The 14,855-nt window shown below is 39.0% G+C and overlaps 2 protein-coding genes across 2 annotated transcripts; one reads left to right on the top strand and one right to left on the bottom strand.

Annotated features, from left to right (window-relative positions):
• On the top strand, positions 5,574-6,676 carry LOC18770913 (polygalacturonase inhibitor). Its single transcript, XM_007202157.2, has 2 exons — positions 5,574-6,129; positions 6,210-6,676. The coding sequence occupies exons 1-2, from the start codon at positions 5,589-5,591 to the stop codon at positions 6,659-6,661; spliced, it is 993 nt and encodes a 330-aa protein (XP_007202219.1). The 5' UTR covers positions 5,574-5,588; the 3' UTR covers positions 6,662-6,676.
• LOC109950388 lies at positions 10,604-11,380 on the bottom strand. The gene has a single exon (XM_020568967.1). The coding sequence runs from the start codon at positions 11,378-11,380 to the stop codon at positions 10,604-10,606; it is 777 nt and encodes a 258-aa protein (XP_020424556.1).

Genomic DNA, 14,855 nt, shown 5'->3' with positions numbered 1-14,855 from the left:
CACCACTGCAGCTAAAGACACTTTGTTATTAACTTGAAGCATATTGTGCTGAACCACTAATGCTTTGTTCAGAAGAGTCTGAGCAATACCTTCATCTTCCGCTGCTTTTTGTTTTGAGATATTTAGTGATATACCCATTTCTAGCACTAATATTATAAATAAACCCTACACAATTGAATTCCTATAAACAAACCCAAAAAAAACCCAAAAAATGATAGCTGGCCTTATTGAATTTAATATTGATTATTAAATTACTTTGATGCCCTATTGAGTGCTTTGGGTATTTTTATGAGATTTTGGGGTTGGGCTTGTTTTAAGAAATTGATGGCAGTTTTGTAATTTATAAGAAGTTAAAAGCTTTTTTGTTATGTTGTAAATGGGCTTTGGGTGTGTTTCTAAAGTCCATTTTATGTAGGGTATTTTTATAATTTGGGCCCCCATATTGGGTATAATAGTGAATCTCCCTTTTGTTTTTCCTTAAAAAAGAAAAAGAACAGTGAAAGGTTCGATGGAGGTTTTCTTTTCCCGTAAAGATAGACTGCTAGAAGATATAAAGAGGCCACTTTTAACTGGCAACATAAGTCTGCAGCACTTGTTGCCATCACGAAGTCATGATTTGTCCTTCATGAATCTTTGGTAGCTAGAAAAGAATTAGCTATCTGCTCAACTTATAATAAAGTGTTCTATTAGTACCATATCATATCTATAATCAAGCGTTTCATTACTTTAATGTTAGAAAATTTGCAAAATAAAGAATAATAACCTCCTTTCGTTTGAAAAAAAAATGAACACTTTCCGCACTTCCAATAGAACACTTTATTTAGTTTATGTGGTCGCAAAATGTACTTGAGTCGGGTTTTGCACCAATCACCCTAGGAGTAATTCTTGGGTGAGACTGCGGCATAGGGCGGCCCTATGCTAGAATTTTTCTAGCACTAGAAAGTGGCTTGGACAGTGAGTTATAGCATATCTAGCCTCAGGCTGACCATGAAAAAATAAAAATGTAGCATTTATCTAACTTCTATGGTTTAGAGGTCAACAATCATAATAAAGCAAACATGTATAGATCACCAACTTCAACTTACAGAAACAAAGAAATAAAATTCTCTGCTTGATTGCCCAACAATCATAGGAACCAATTTAAAAGTTGAAAAAGCTTAAAAATGCAGTCATGCATGCAAAGAATATAGCTTTAACCAAACAAAGTATAGCAATAGGAAATCATTTTGATCCAAACCCATAATGCGAAAGAATCCAAACCTGAAAGTTTTCTTCTCTAACCAAAGAATTGGATTGAAAGTTTGACGACATTGAGCAAAACTAAGAAAAATTGGGTGTGAAAAAGACACAAGCCCAACTGAAAGCTATGCCCAAATTGGCCGAATGTTGATGGGTGTATTGAGGGGTTCGATCTGGCCATAATAATAGCTCTGTAATTGATTTGAGAGCTATGAACGACTCTCTCAGTACAGTCTCTCTGCTCACTTGAGAACTCGAAGTTAGGCCCATGTGCTCTTGCAACTATTAACTTGTTTGTACAGATTGAATAGAATTCAACATGGTTATATGAATCACTTTAGATGTAATTAGGAATATAAACCCCGATCTTAAGTAATTAAACAAGATTTTTTGAGATTTTAATATAAAGTATACATTGACTTATTGAGGTATCAATATTAGTATATAAACTGTATCTTACACTAAACCGGATTTTCACATTTTGACTTGTTGGGAATTTGATTTTTTATTATTTTCAATTCAATCCAAATGGGAGTACTTCTATATTTACATTGTAAATTTAAGTAAATGGAGTGATTTAAAAATAAATTAAAGTAAAAAGACAAGACATTTACTTAAATGTTTGGGATGGAAATAAGGCAATAAAGCAATGGGTAAGCCGTCTAGGCCCGTGGGTAAACCAGCAAGATCCGGAAAGCTCGCTGAATCTCGGCCCGATGTGCGAGCCCAGACTGATCCCTTTGAACCCTCAGCTCGGCCAGAAAAATTAAAAAAAAAAACCCCATAAAAGCCTAGCTTGAATTGAAAATTTTCGGGTTGGGCCATATGATCCCTACTTGGAACTATTAACTTGTTCTTTCATATAAAATGACATATTGTTGATTTGTTATGATGTGACTTTGTGAGAGTAGTAAATTATTTTAAGCTGAAAACAAAAGATAAGGGCCATTTGGTAATGTTTTTAGAGCCCATTTTCCGTTTACATTTCCTGTTTTTGGGCTAATGATCGTTTTCGTTTTCCCTCACAAAATGTTTTCTGAAAACAAATCCAACTTTGTGAACAAAAGTTGAAAACGATAAAATGTTGTTTTCAATTTCAACGTTTTCGTTTTCTGAAGATACGAAAATTCATTTTGTCCTTATCTTGCTTCTCTAATCAACTGAGGAGCACCATAGTAGAAACCATCTCCTCTTATCCGAATCCATCGTCATCAACATCCACTACTGACCTTGATTTTAGACTGGTCTACCCATTCCAGTCAATCGTGCTGGCACCGCCAGCACTGATTGATGTTAGAAAACTACTAAATAGCGAAACCAAGAAGAGAGAAAAATGAATGTTTTTATTTTTTTTAAATTTATACAGAGAGTAGGGACAGATACAATACATCAAGGTGGGATCTGGGAAGGAAGAAGAAAAGAGAAAGGACAGAAGAGAGAAGAGGAAGAAAGAAAAAAAGAAAGAAATGGGCCTAGGAAGGAAGAAGAAAAGAGAGGATGAGAAGAGGAAGAAAAAAAAGGCAAAAAAATGGGCCTTGGGGAAGGAAGAAGAAAAGAGAGGAGAGGAGGAAGAAAGAAAAAAAAAAAGTGGCCTGGGAAGGAAGAAGAAAGAGAAAGGAGAGAAGAGGAAGAAAGAAAGAAAAAGGAGAAAAAAGGAAAAAAAAGAAGAAGAGAAAGAACATAGATAGGATAATTTTACCTTTAAAAAACATTAGAATTTTTTACTTTTTAAATTATATATTTTTATTGTTTATAATAATTTCAACCTTAAAAAAAAAAATCCAATTTTTTGGGTTAAATTATACCATTTTCATTGTTATGTTGCCATACATGTTTTCACCGTTGTTTTCTGAGACTGTATTCTAATTAAACTAATAGACATATTCTCAAATTTTGAAAATGCAAATTCGTTTTCTTGTTTTTATTCTCTGAAAATATTCTCTGAAAACATTTCAAAAATGTTACCAGACGGACCCTAAGGAAAATAAAAGACAAAGAAAAATCAAGAGTTGAAAGAATTTTGGTTAATTAGCTTAAAAGAAATGCTTTTGCTTAAAAGAAACGCAAAAGCATTGCAGAAAGAAAGCTTTAAGTCATAAATCGCCGGCCACAGAATATATACCAAGGTTTCATATACCATATAATCAATTAAATTATTTGAGATTTAGAGATATACAATTGTTGGTCCTTTTTTCTCGTTCGCTGTTCCTTTTCGCCGCTCGCGGGGGTCAGCTTTGCTCGGAAGAAAGGAGAGTTCGTTGGATCAACACCACTGCCCCAATTGGATGTCTCTTGGCTCGCAGAGATTACTCTTTCAATCTCTCAATAAAATTGAAAGTTGAATCAGGTTGCCAGAAACTAGCAGGCTCGGTTGGAGCCCTTTTTCCTTGATTCCTCTTGACTCTGATTCGTGGTGATTGCGTTCGCGTGCTACTATTGGGTATGAGACCAGCCCAATAGACCTGGTATGGAAAAGTGTTGTGATGAACTTTGGTGAGTTTCGCGCGTCTTTTTCTGGACTTCTTCTCAAGCCATTGTGTTCTAAGGAGGGTACTGGCCTGGATTGATTCTTTTCTATGCCTCAACTAAGAGGACTTCAATATTCTTTCATTCGCGTATGTCAACCTGTCAACCGTGAGCAATACCTGGGCAAGCAAAGGGAAGAGACCAAGATCGTGGCTAGTCAGACCCTGTTTGGGTTTCAACAACCGGTTTCAATATTTAAGTCGTCCTTGGGTTGGATTATTAATAGTTAATTCGGGCCCAATGATATGGTTTGGGCCCGATTCAATCTCTTGTTCCTTCTATTGTCACTATTCTATTCGGATCCCAGATTTCTTTTCGGGCTTGAACGTTGGTTCTTTGAATTTTCTAAAAGGACGAAGGTGGGAATTCGATTTTATATTAAAATGATCCGTGGTTCGTTCTTAAGTGATTAAATGGGATATTTTAAGATGATTCCTACCATTTTCAACCAGTCTGAGTGTGAATGAAAATAAAGAGCAGAACCTTCTTTAATTAATCCATCTAATCAATCTTCAAATTCAAATTACAAAGTAGGAAAAGAAGAAATTGGAGATTTCTCAATCCAGTTAGATGATTAATAAATTGAAATAGATCACTCTGAAAGAAAATCATACCATGAAGATGACAGAGCGACGAGAGAGATAAACGCAGGAGTTGTCAACTGGTTATCTAGAGAGGAAGGCAGATTGTTATCTTGAGCTTTTCAAGTTTTTGAGACGTTGCGTCTGCTTTTGGAGAGAGAGTCATCTTCTTCTGAAGTGGAACCTCTTTATTTATAGACTAAGACATAACCCGTAATGATGGAAACTGCGAAAAGACACTTGGCTTGTGGTTCAAAGTCAGCTGCTAGTTCGTTGATCTTAACTGGTTCATAGGGGGAATGATGGAAGGCTTCTGGCAGGAACCGTCGGTTCTTTGCGAGGTCCTTTTGATTTGATCCCCTCGTACTTGGAAATCTGGCTAGCAACTTGATCTTCCTCTAGTTTTGGTGGCTTCTGTACGACTTGCTTTCTTGTTGGGCAAGAAGGAGGTCAAGTCGTCATTAATGGTGATAATCCCCTTCAGTCCCTCACGTGGGCTTAGAAGACACGTTTATCAATTTTTATCTTTTAGTGCGAAATAAAGCTATGGGCCTTCTAATTTTGGGCCTTTTCATTAGTTTCTTCCAAAAAGCCCATAAGAATGATGACCCTCTGTTTTTAAAGAAAAAGACAAGTGCTACTGGGTCTGGACTCTCTTTAAAAATATTCTTTCAGACCATTAGACCATTTTTGGTCCATTTACTAAAACTAGGTATAAACAACAATCAATTGGATGAGAGCCCTCATTTTTGAGTTGTTGAAGTTCTCAGCACAACATAAGTTGCAGCCAGCAAACCTAAAGTTTTATAGATTTGGCTCACTGTCTTGAGTGGATATATATATATTAGGCCCTCAGTTTTGGCACTCCACCTTTGGCCACCCAAATCATGTTCCAATGGATTCCACATTTTTATTTTCCTAACTGTAGTTATATATATATAAGTGAATTAGTAACATCACATGAGGATATTACGCTGAATCCAGCCTTTAGTAAATGAGAGAGACTCTATTAAATTGGCCATTCAAATCATGTTCCATTGGATTCCACATGTTTGAATGTACTACATGGGGCAAGGCATGGTACTTCTGTGATATCCATTAATGCCTTCTATAAGGCCTAGACCACGTGACCGAACTCCAGAACCTTTCGTCAATGTTATAACTTATCAGCACAATGCAATACCTATAAATATGCAACACTTCTTTGAATCACAATCACATTTCTCATCCAAAACCCAAAAAATGGACCTCAAGCTCTCAACCCTCCTCTGCTTAACCCTACTCTTCTCCACCATCCTAAACCCAGCTCTCTCAGAGCTCTGCAACCCGAAAGACAAGAAAGTCCTCCTACAAATCAAGAAAGCCTTCAACAAGCCCTACATCTTGTCCTCGTGGAAACCAAAGAGAGACTGCTGTGACTGGTACTCTGTCACCTGTGACTCTACCACAAACCGCGTCAACTCCCTCACCCTCTTCTCCGGCGGACTCTCCGGTCAAATCCCGCCTCAAGTCGGAGACTTGCCATATCTTGAACTCCTTCAGTTCCACAAGCAACCCAATCTCACTGGCCCAATCCAACCCTCCATTGCAAAACTCAAGAGCCTCAAGTTACTGCGCCTCAGCTGGACCAACATCTCCGGCTCTGTCCCTGACTTCCTCAGCCAACTGAAGAACCTCACCTTTCTTGAACTCTCATTCAATAACCTCACAGGCTCCATCCCCAGCTCACTTTCTCAGCTTCCAAACCTAGAGGTTCTTCATCTAGACCGTAACAAGCTCACAGGTCTCTTCCAAATTTTCGTATAATTAATCTTGTGTCGATTTTCTGTTAACATCCATATTTAAAGCCTTGCTTGCTTACAGGTCCTATTCCAAAGTCATTCGGAGAATTCCAGGGCAGTTTTTCAGCTCTCTATCTCTCCCACAACCAGCTCTCAGGCAAGATACCAACCTCATTAGCGAAACTGGACGTCAGCACCATAGACTTCTCCCGGAACAAGCTCGAAGGTGATGCATCCATGCTCTTCGGATTGAACAAGACAACCCAGATTGTGGATCTGTCGAGGAACTTGCTGGAATTTGATCTGTCAAAGGTGAAGTTTTCGAAGAGCTTGACTTCCTTGGATCTCAACCATAACAAGATCGCAGGCAGTATTCCGGTGGGGCTGACCCAAGGGGATTTGCAGTACCTGAACGTGTGCTACAACAGGTTGTGTGGTCAGATTCCAGTGGGTGGGAAGTTGCAGAGCTTTGACTCCTCGACGTATTTCCATAACCGGTGCTTGTGCGGTGCTCCACTCCCAAGCTGCAAGTAATTCCCCCGGCTCCCCCGGCTATGGAAGATTAAATTTGGCCAGCAATTTCATTACCACTTTGCAGTTATATACTTCTGTTTGATAAAATAAGGGCTTCATGCAATAATCTATACTACTGCTAAACAGGCTACAGCTTTTTGTAACCTAGTAGTAAGGAATTAATAAGATTTGTTTGTGTGCCAACAAATCACTTGCTCAAAATGAAAATAGAGTAATTCTTGGGTGAGACCACGACATAGGGCAGCCCTATATTAGAATTTCAATGGCACTAGAATCTGGCTTGGACAGTGAGTTAAAGCACATGACATTGAATTTGCCAATTAGCTTTGGTATCTAGGGTTTAGACGTCAAAACTACATAATAAAGCAGACATAGATCACCAATAATTTCAACTCATTGAAACAAAGAAATAAAATTCTCCCAACAATCATTTGAAATGCAGTCATACATAGAACATAGCTTTAGCCAAGCAAAAGTAGAGCAACATGAATTGATTTTGACTCAAAGCCTAATGCCAAAGAATCCAAACCTGAAAGTTTTCTTCTCTAACCAAAGAATTGGATTGAAAGTTTGACGAATTGAGCAAAACTAAGAAAACCAAAGATCTATAGATTTGGCAAAGAGCGAAGAAAAACAAAGAAAAAATAATATGAACAAGAAGAGTTAATGCTTGTGAATGCAATTGTGCAAGCATGGGTTTGGCAGAGAGCCATTTGGCGCTACTCCATTAATTTCAAGTTTCTTAAGTCATTGGCCTCCACAAAAAGAAAAGGCCTTTTTTGTTGTTAATTTGTTATTTTCAATTTCCTTTTTTTCATTTTTTTACGTAGACACGCATAAGCTTAAACTTTCATCCATACAATGCGATTGAATATAAAATTTCTTCCCACAAAGTAGAAACTAAATATCACTTGACTAAATAGTCAATGATTTACCTCCTCTTCTTTAGCTATCATTTTTTTTCCCTTGTTCTTTTGGTTGAGAGGTAGAGGTAGATTGAAGCCGAAACAAGCAGAGAAACAAACTAACACAGCACAACCCTGCCTAGGCCATTCCTCCAATGCCATCATCAGCTAGAAGGACCAAAACAAAAAAAACAAAAAAAACCTTAGGCCCTGTTTGGTATCCTACTCAAAAAAGTAAATTCAAAAACTATGATTCTTTTTAAAAACATGAGTTTTCAAATAATGATTTTAAGATCTAAAAACTTGTTTGGTATTGAAATCCAAACTATTTTTAAGATCTAAAAAAACTGAAATTAAAATATGAAAATCAGAAACCCTAGATTCCCAAATTAAAATTAACAAAGGAAAAGGAGGGAGGGAGAGAGAGAGAGAGAGAGAGAGAGAGAGAGAGAGAGAGAGAAAGAGATGGGAGCAGAAGGAGAGAGAGAGAGATGAGAGAGATGAGAGAGAGAAAAATGCAAGAGAAAGAGCATGGAGAGAGGGAGGAGAGATAGAAAAGAAGAAGAAGGGAGATTCACTATTATACCCAATATAGGGGCCCAAATTATAAAAATACCATATATGAAATGGACTTTAGAAACACACCCAAAGCCCATTTACAACATAACAAAGAGGCTTTTAACTTCTTATAAATTACAGAATTGCCATCAATTTCTTAAAACAAGCTCAACCTCCAAATCTTATAAAAATACCCAAAACACTTAATAGGGCATCAAAGTAATTTAATAATCAATATTAAATTCAATAAGGCCAGCTGTCATTTTTTGAATTTTTTTTGGGTTTGTTTATAGGAATTCAATAATATAGGGTTTATTTATAATATTAGTGCTAAGAATGGGTATATCACTAAATATCTCAAAATAAAAATAAAAATGGGGGTTTGTTGTAAAGTCAAGAATGTAGAGCCCACTACCTAATTAATTGAAGAGTAATGATGATGATTGCCAACACCCACGTGAAGTCAAAGAGAAATGAGTAAGCAGCCACAAAATTCTGCTTACAAATAAGGCTTCCCCCCTTCCTTTGGTGAAGACTCCAACTGAGAGAAGAAAGAGAGTCAGGCAGAGCAGAAGGAAAGAAGAGAAAGAAAGAGAGTGAGTGAGTGGAGAGAAAAATGAGAGCAGAGAGAAATTCTCCAAGAGAGAAAAATCAATGAGCCACATATATTGTAAATACTAAAGTTGTAGCCCTATTATTTTACATAGTAGAAAAGTTACTGCTGCTACTCTCTGAAGACATAGGCATAGCCGAACCTCGTTCAATGTTGTGTCTCATCTACTTTTCGTTCAGCTCAATATTCGCACATATCCCGTTAATTTTACAACACGTTATCAGCACGAGAAACTCTTAAATATAATTTTTGTGCTACACTATTATTTATACTACTAACCATTATGTTGGTGTAAGGAGAAAAAGTAGTGGAGGAGCTGTGGCATACGAGCAAACCCACTGAAAGAATAAGCTCCTTGCCTCTTACCTTTTCTATTATTTTATTATTTCTTTACAATATTTAATACATAGCAAGATTAGTGCAGGTGTACTGGTGACAATTCAAACCTGCACAAAACTAATTTAATATGATAAGATAAAGCTGTTTTTGGTTTAATATATTATAATGGAAAAAGGAAAAGAACATATGCAATTGGGAGCATGCATATGCACAGGACGCATCCTTATCATTCGATTATTGTTTACTTATATATATATAATTATAATTATAATATTGATATGAAAAGTTGATGATAATATAATATATTATACTTATTTGCCTTTTCTATTACTAACCACTAATAAAAATGGACACAGTTTTACTTCCTCTATTTTTAGTGGTGGTTTTATTCTCACAGTTATTTTATTTACTGTATGGTGTAGGTTTATTACCCATACAATTTAGGGAGCTTTAGTTTTAAAACACAATATAGTTTACTAATTTGGAAGATATAGATACAATTTAACCTAATTAATATAAGACCAAAGACAATAAAGTAACACCTACTTTTACCAAAATAAAATCGAAGAATACTAAAATTACTACATGTGCCATTGTGCTTTATTGTCAAATATGGATATTTAGTTTTCACCCAAAACCTACAGCTATCAAAACGACATAACAAGTTTCTGTTTTCTATTTTCTGCTCAATTATTTATACTTCCATTTCATGTCAAGTTGTTTTGTAGTTTCTGTTAAGTTTTTTTTTTTTTTTTTGGTTGCTCTTGTTATATTTCTATAATGTTTGATGATGTTTTTCGTTTTGGATTGCTCCTTTTAAAGGAGGAAGAGCACCAAATATATCTGTTTTATGCATTGAAGAAAAAGGAAACTGCACTCTAGTTTCCGTTTTAGTTTGTAGTTCTTATTTTGACCATGCTAATCTTTCCATTTCATGTCAAGTTGATGCATATTTTTTTGTTATATTTTGTGTTTTAGATTATCCTGATCTCTTGGATCACAGGAGTCCAAGAGATTGTGGTCACCCACCGTTGGATATTAATCCAATGGTTCAAAAAAGTTTCTTAAAAGGAGTGCAAGAGTGAGTGAACCGTTGAATTTACATCCAACGGTGAGTGACCACAAATCTCTTGGACCCCTGTAATCCAAGAGATCAGGACTGTATATTTCTATTATGTTTGACGTTTTGCCTTTTGGATTGCTTATTTTAAAAGAGGAAGAGCATCAAATATGTCTATTTTTTGCATTGCATGCTTTAATGCAATGCAATGAACTACAAACTACATTGCAGTTTCTGTTTTCTATTTTCTTCTCAACTGTTTATACTTCTTCCTTGTAGTTTATCTCTACTTGTCCTAATAGTATTTTCATCCCTTCTTATTGCAGATCACAAATGGCATAAGAAATGTCACCACAAAAGAAGACAGCTCAAAACCAACCAAAGCGAAGAATCAAAATGATGGCTCAAAAGAGTAAACCAAAGCCAAAGCCAAACTATGATCGGAAAGCAAAGCCCCCGGACTATGTCTAGTTTCTGTGCATAACTCCAGCTGTAGAACCGTTGCTACCCAAGCCTTTCCCAATATCTGGAATAGGAAAAATAAGACTCTCATAGGCTTTTCGAAAGAAGTCAGTCTTGTAGTAACACTCCACGTAATCATAAACTAAATCTTTCTTTGCTAGAATTGTAGACACCGCATGCGTACAAGGAAAACCATCAATTTGCCAAAGATGGCAAGAACAAGTCCTTTGCTCGAGATCAACCATCACAGAATAATAAGCAAATACTTCAAAAACAGTGCAACGAGAACGATGAACTGCCCAAGTCCTACCGGCCTCTGCGTTTTCCCACAGTCTAGTTTCCATCTTCGGACACAAAATTGTTGTCCACTTCTCCGCTTCAATTCGTCGTTGAGAATTCAATACCATCAATTTCTGTCGAATCCCTTCAATCAAAGGTAGCACCGGCAAATCTCGAAACACACCAACCCAATTATTAAACGACTCAGCTAAACTGTTTGCCATCTCCCCATAATGCATTCCTTTGAAAAATGCGTTGGCATAGTGATCTCTAGACAAATCAGATATAAATGTCTTCACTTTCGAACTCCCAACAATCACCAACTCATCCATTGCTACCTTAAACTCTTCCTTCGTAACAGCATATGCACATCTACTAAATAAATTGATAACACGGTCTTGGAGTAGTTTCCCATAACCTGACTTTGGGTACTTTGATATCAAATTCAGTTTGAGGTGATAATAACAGTAAGAATGAGGCCATCCAGGAAACACAAACCCCATTGCATTTAACAAACCCTGATTGCGATTCGAGAAAAAGGTCACCATTCTCCCTATCGATAGCAATATAGCAGCCAAATATTGAAGAAACCAAGTCCAATTCTCCTCTGTCTTAGAATCAATAACTCCAAAAGCTAGAGGATAAAACTATAACACCTCAACTCCAAATTTAATTACCCATTTAATTTATTTTAGTGAAATTTACGAATGTACCCTTGGGATAGGGGTATTTTAGTCATTTTCTCATTCAGGAAGAGTTTGGGGCAGTGACTAGTATTTTTGGGTTGGTCGTGCTGAGACGAGTCCGTAGACACTTGGTAGGCTTGAATTGGACTTGTAACGAAGTTTTGGCGACCAAAAGTAGTTTAGTGGCAAAATCGTAAATAACTTAAACTTGGGAGTAGAAAAATCAGAAATCTCTTCTCTCTCCTTCCGCACGCACACTCAGCCTTCTCTCTCCCTGACCCCGACTCTTTCTCTCTCTTCGTTTCTCGCAGCATCGGCCATGGCAACGGCCGGCACCGGTCCCATTAGCTCTGGCTCGACGCCCCAGTCAAGGCCCGCCAATTTTCCCGACCGAAAACTCAAATCCCGCCGGCAATATCGATTGGTTTGAACCGATTTTTCTCTATCGTCGCGCCGCCGTCTCTTATAAGGACCCGCCCCGAATTTTCTCAAAATCCGAGACGAACCCTTTGGAGTTCCTGACATCACCCCGATGTCAGGCCCACTCACTAAAAACCGAGACTTCCTGCCGAAATTTCGGCAGAGTCTCCCCTATAATTTGGACATTTCCCAAAATTTCAACCTGCATAAAAACACATTTAATTTTCCCAACTGGCAGCATGCACAATATAATTTCATGCAAATTCACATATATGGCCTTCGGCCTTCCAAAATTCTCAAACAACTACCAAACAATTCAAATCCCAAATATGATTAATATTAAGTCTGCGGCTGCACCTAATAACCTCAGGCTGCCTACGTACCCTCCTTGAGGGATCAAGCCACACGTTCTTCCCTACAACCCAATTCCATACTTGGGCGATACCTTATATCATTTCTCTGTATTTCACATATTCTCCCCATACGCCGGTACAACCAACGCCACGTATGGGACCTGTCAACACGCCGGATAACCTGCGCCACGTGCGACCATGCCATACTATCATAATATCTCCCCATACGTCGGTACAACCAACGCCACGTATGGGGCCTGTCCCAACGCCGGATAACCTACGCCACGCGGGACCTCAATATCATATCACAAATCTCCCCATACGCCGGTACAACCAACGCCACGTATGGGGTCTGTCGACACGCCGGATAACCTACGCCACGTGCGACCTCAACACAATATTACATAGTTTCCCATACGCCGGTACAACCAACGCCACGTATGGGGCCTGTCCCAGCGCCGGATAACCTACGCCACGCGGGACCTAACTTTCACTTGGTGGTACTTGTAGTGGATCCCACATCCGGGGAGGTACCTAAAGTAGTGCGTATAGCACTCCAAACTGACCTTCTAGACTTTGTTGTACCCTTGTACAACCACATATAATTATAATTATATAAATAAATTCTAATATTGTGTAACCCTCCACAATCATCTAGTACCCGATAATCTCCCTTAGAAAGGTGAGATTACTCCGGGAGACTCACGGTCAACCAAGGGTCAAACTACTCTAACCCTGGTCAACCGGACCTGCAGAACCCACGACCTCCAATTTCCGATCCGAAAGTCTCTATGGGTTCTACCAGGTACAGGACACTTGTCCTGCGAGTTTGGTTCAGATCGGACGGTCGGATTTCTCACGATCGCACGATCCGACGGTTAATATAAAATATAAACTTAAAATTATTATTCGGAACATCCGGGGCTCCGATTCACGATCCGTGAATTCCTACACGATCCTAGAAATACCTAGATTAACATATATTAAATTTGGGACCATCCGACGGTCCCAACCTATCGAACCCGGATAACGCATAATATGCGATTATCCGTTCGATAGTCAAACGACGTCCGAATTGAGATCCGCGAAATCCTACGCACTCGTGACAACCTAAGGATCTCATCGGATTAATTTCCAGTCTCACCAGCCTCGCCCACGCGCCGCCACACGCGCCGTCAGCGCGTGGGTGTGTAGAGTAATTTCGGCGACGGAAAAACTCCACACCCGAGCTCACCCTTCCTACCCTAGCTTCTACTCGAGGTCAGGATCACTTCATTCAACTACGGGAAGGCCCAAATCGACCGGCAACTGGCCGGAATTTCATTTTGAAATTCGGCCAAAAACCTAGATTTCCAATTCGATTTCCTAGACCACGAATCGATCCAAACCTATACAACCATCAGCTAGAACTCGGAAAATAGGTGAGAAACCATACCTCACTCACCAGAAACGGTGGCCGGAGCAAGGAGATCGAGCGGCTGGAAGTTTCTGTCAAACCGGCGTGATTCCGAGCATTTTCCAACGGAATCCGGTGGTTCCAGGGACGGTGCTGGCCAGGAGAGGAAGAGCGAGCGACGGCGGTTCGATTGGGACCGGTCTCGAGGCTAGCCGTGGCCGGTGGCGGCGGTGGCGATGGTGGAACCGTCGCTGCTGGGTTTTCGGGGAGAGAGAGAGCGCGGGGGAGAGAGAGAGAAAAAAGAGAGAGAGAGAAAAGTCAGATATTTTAAACTCAGACTTCGAAATATTTACGATTTTGCCACTGTCGATGTTTTGCCCGTAACTCCTTCGTTACAACTCCGATTCAAGCCTACCGCGTGTCTACGAATTCGTCTCGGTACCACCTACCCAAAAATACCACTCACTGCCCCAAACACTTTCCGGGCAAGAAAATGACCAATTTACCCCTATCCTAAGGGTAAATTCGAAAATTCACTTAAATAATTTAAAATAGGAATTAAATTTGAAGTCGGGGTGTTACATCTCTGCCGCCCAATCTCGATGAAACAGGTGAGGGTTCTTACTCTTTTTCCGAGTTCTAGCTGTCTGTTGCATAGGATTGGATCAATTTTGAGTTTAGAATTTCGATTTGAAAACCTAGGTTTTGGCCAGATTTCAAAGTGAAATTCTGGCCAATTGCCGTCCAAATTGGACCTCCCCGTAGTTGAATAAATTGATCCTTGTCTCGAGTAGTATCTAGGGTAGGAAGGAAGAGCGGTGGTGTGGATAATTTCTGTCGTCGGAAATTACTCTACACACCGACACGCTGCCGGGTGGTGAAGCCACATTTTATCCTGTTGTAATCCTTGGGTTGTCACGAGAGTGTAGGTGTGCTCAGATTTCGATGCGGACGTCATTTGACTACCGAACGAATTTCGCATATTGTACGTTATTTGGGTTCGATAGGTTCTGACCGTTGAATCGTTTCCAAATTAAAATATGTTAATCTAGGCACTCCTAGGATCGTATATAATTTCGCGGATCGTGAATCGGAGCCCCGGATGTTCTGATTCAATAATTCG

Source organism: Prunus persica, chromosome G7 (assembly GCF_000346465.2).
Source record: "Prunus persica cultivar Lovell chromosome G7, Prunus_persica_NCBIv2, whole genome shotgun sequence".
NCBI lineage: Eukaryota > Viridiplantae > Streptophyta > Magnoliopsida > Rosales > Rosaceae > Prunus > Prunus persica.
The sequence above is the reverse complement of the archived record's forward strand: the minus strand, read 5'-3'. Positions and strand labels throughout refer to the sequence as shown.

Coding starts and splice junctions, on each gene's coding strand:
- LOC18770913 (XM_007202157.2), top strand. CDS start 5,589: ATGGACCTCAAGCTCTCAACCCTCCTCTGCTTAACCCTACTCTTCTCC. Junction 6,130..6,209: donor AGACCGTAACAAGCTCACAG/GTCTCTTCCAAA, acceptor GCTTGCTTACAG/GTCCTATTCCAAAGTCATTC.
- LOC109950388 (XM_020568967.1), bottom strand. CDS start 11,380: ATGGGGTTTGTGTTTCCTGGATGGCCTCATTCTTACTGTTATTATCAC.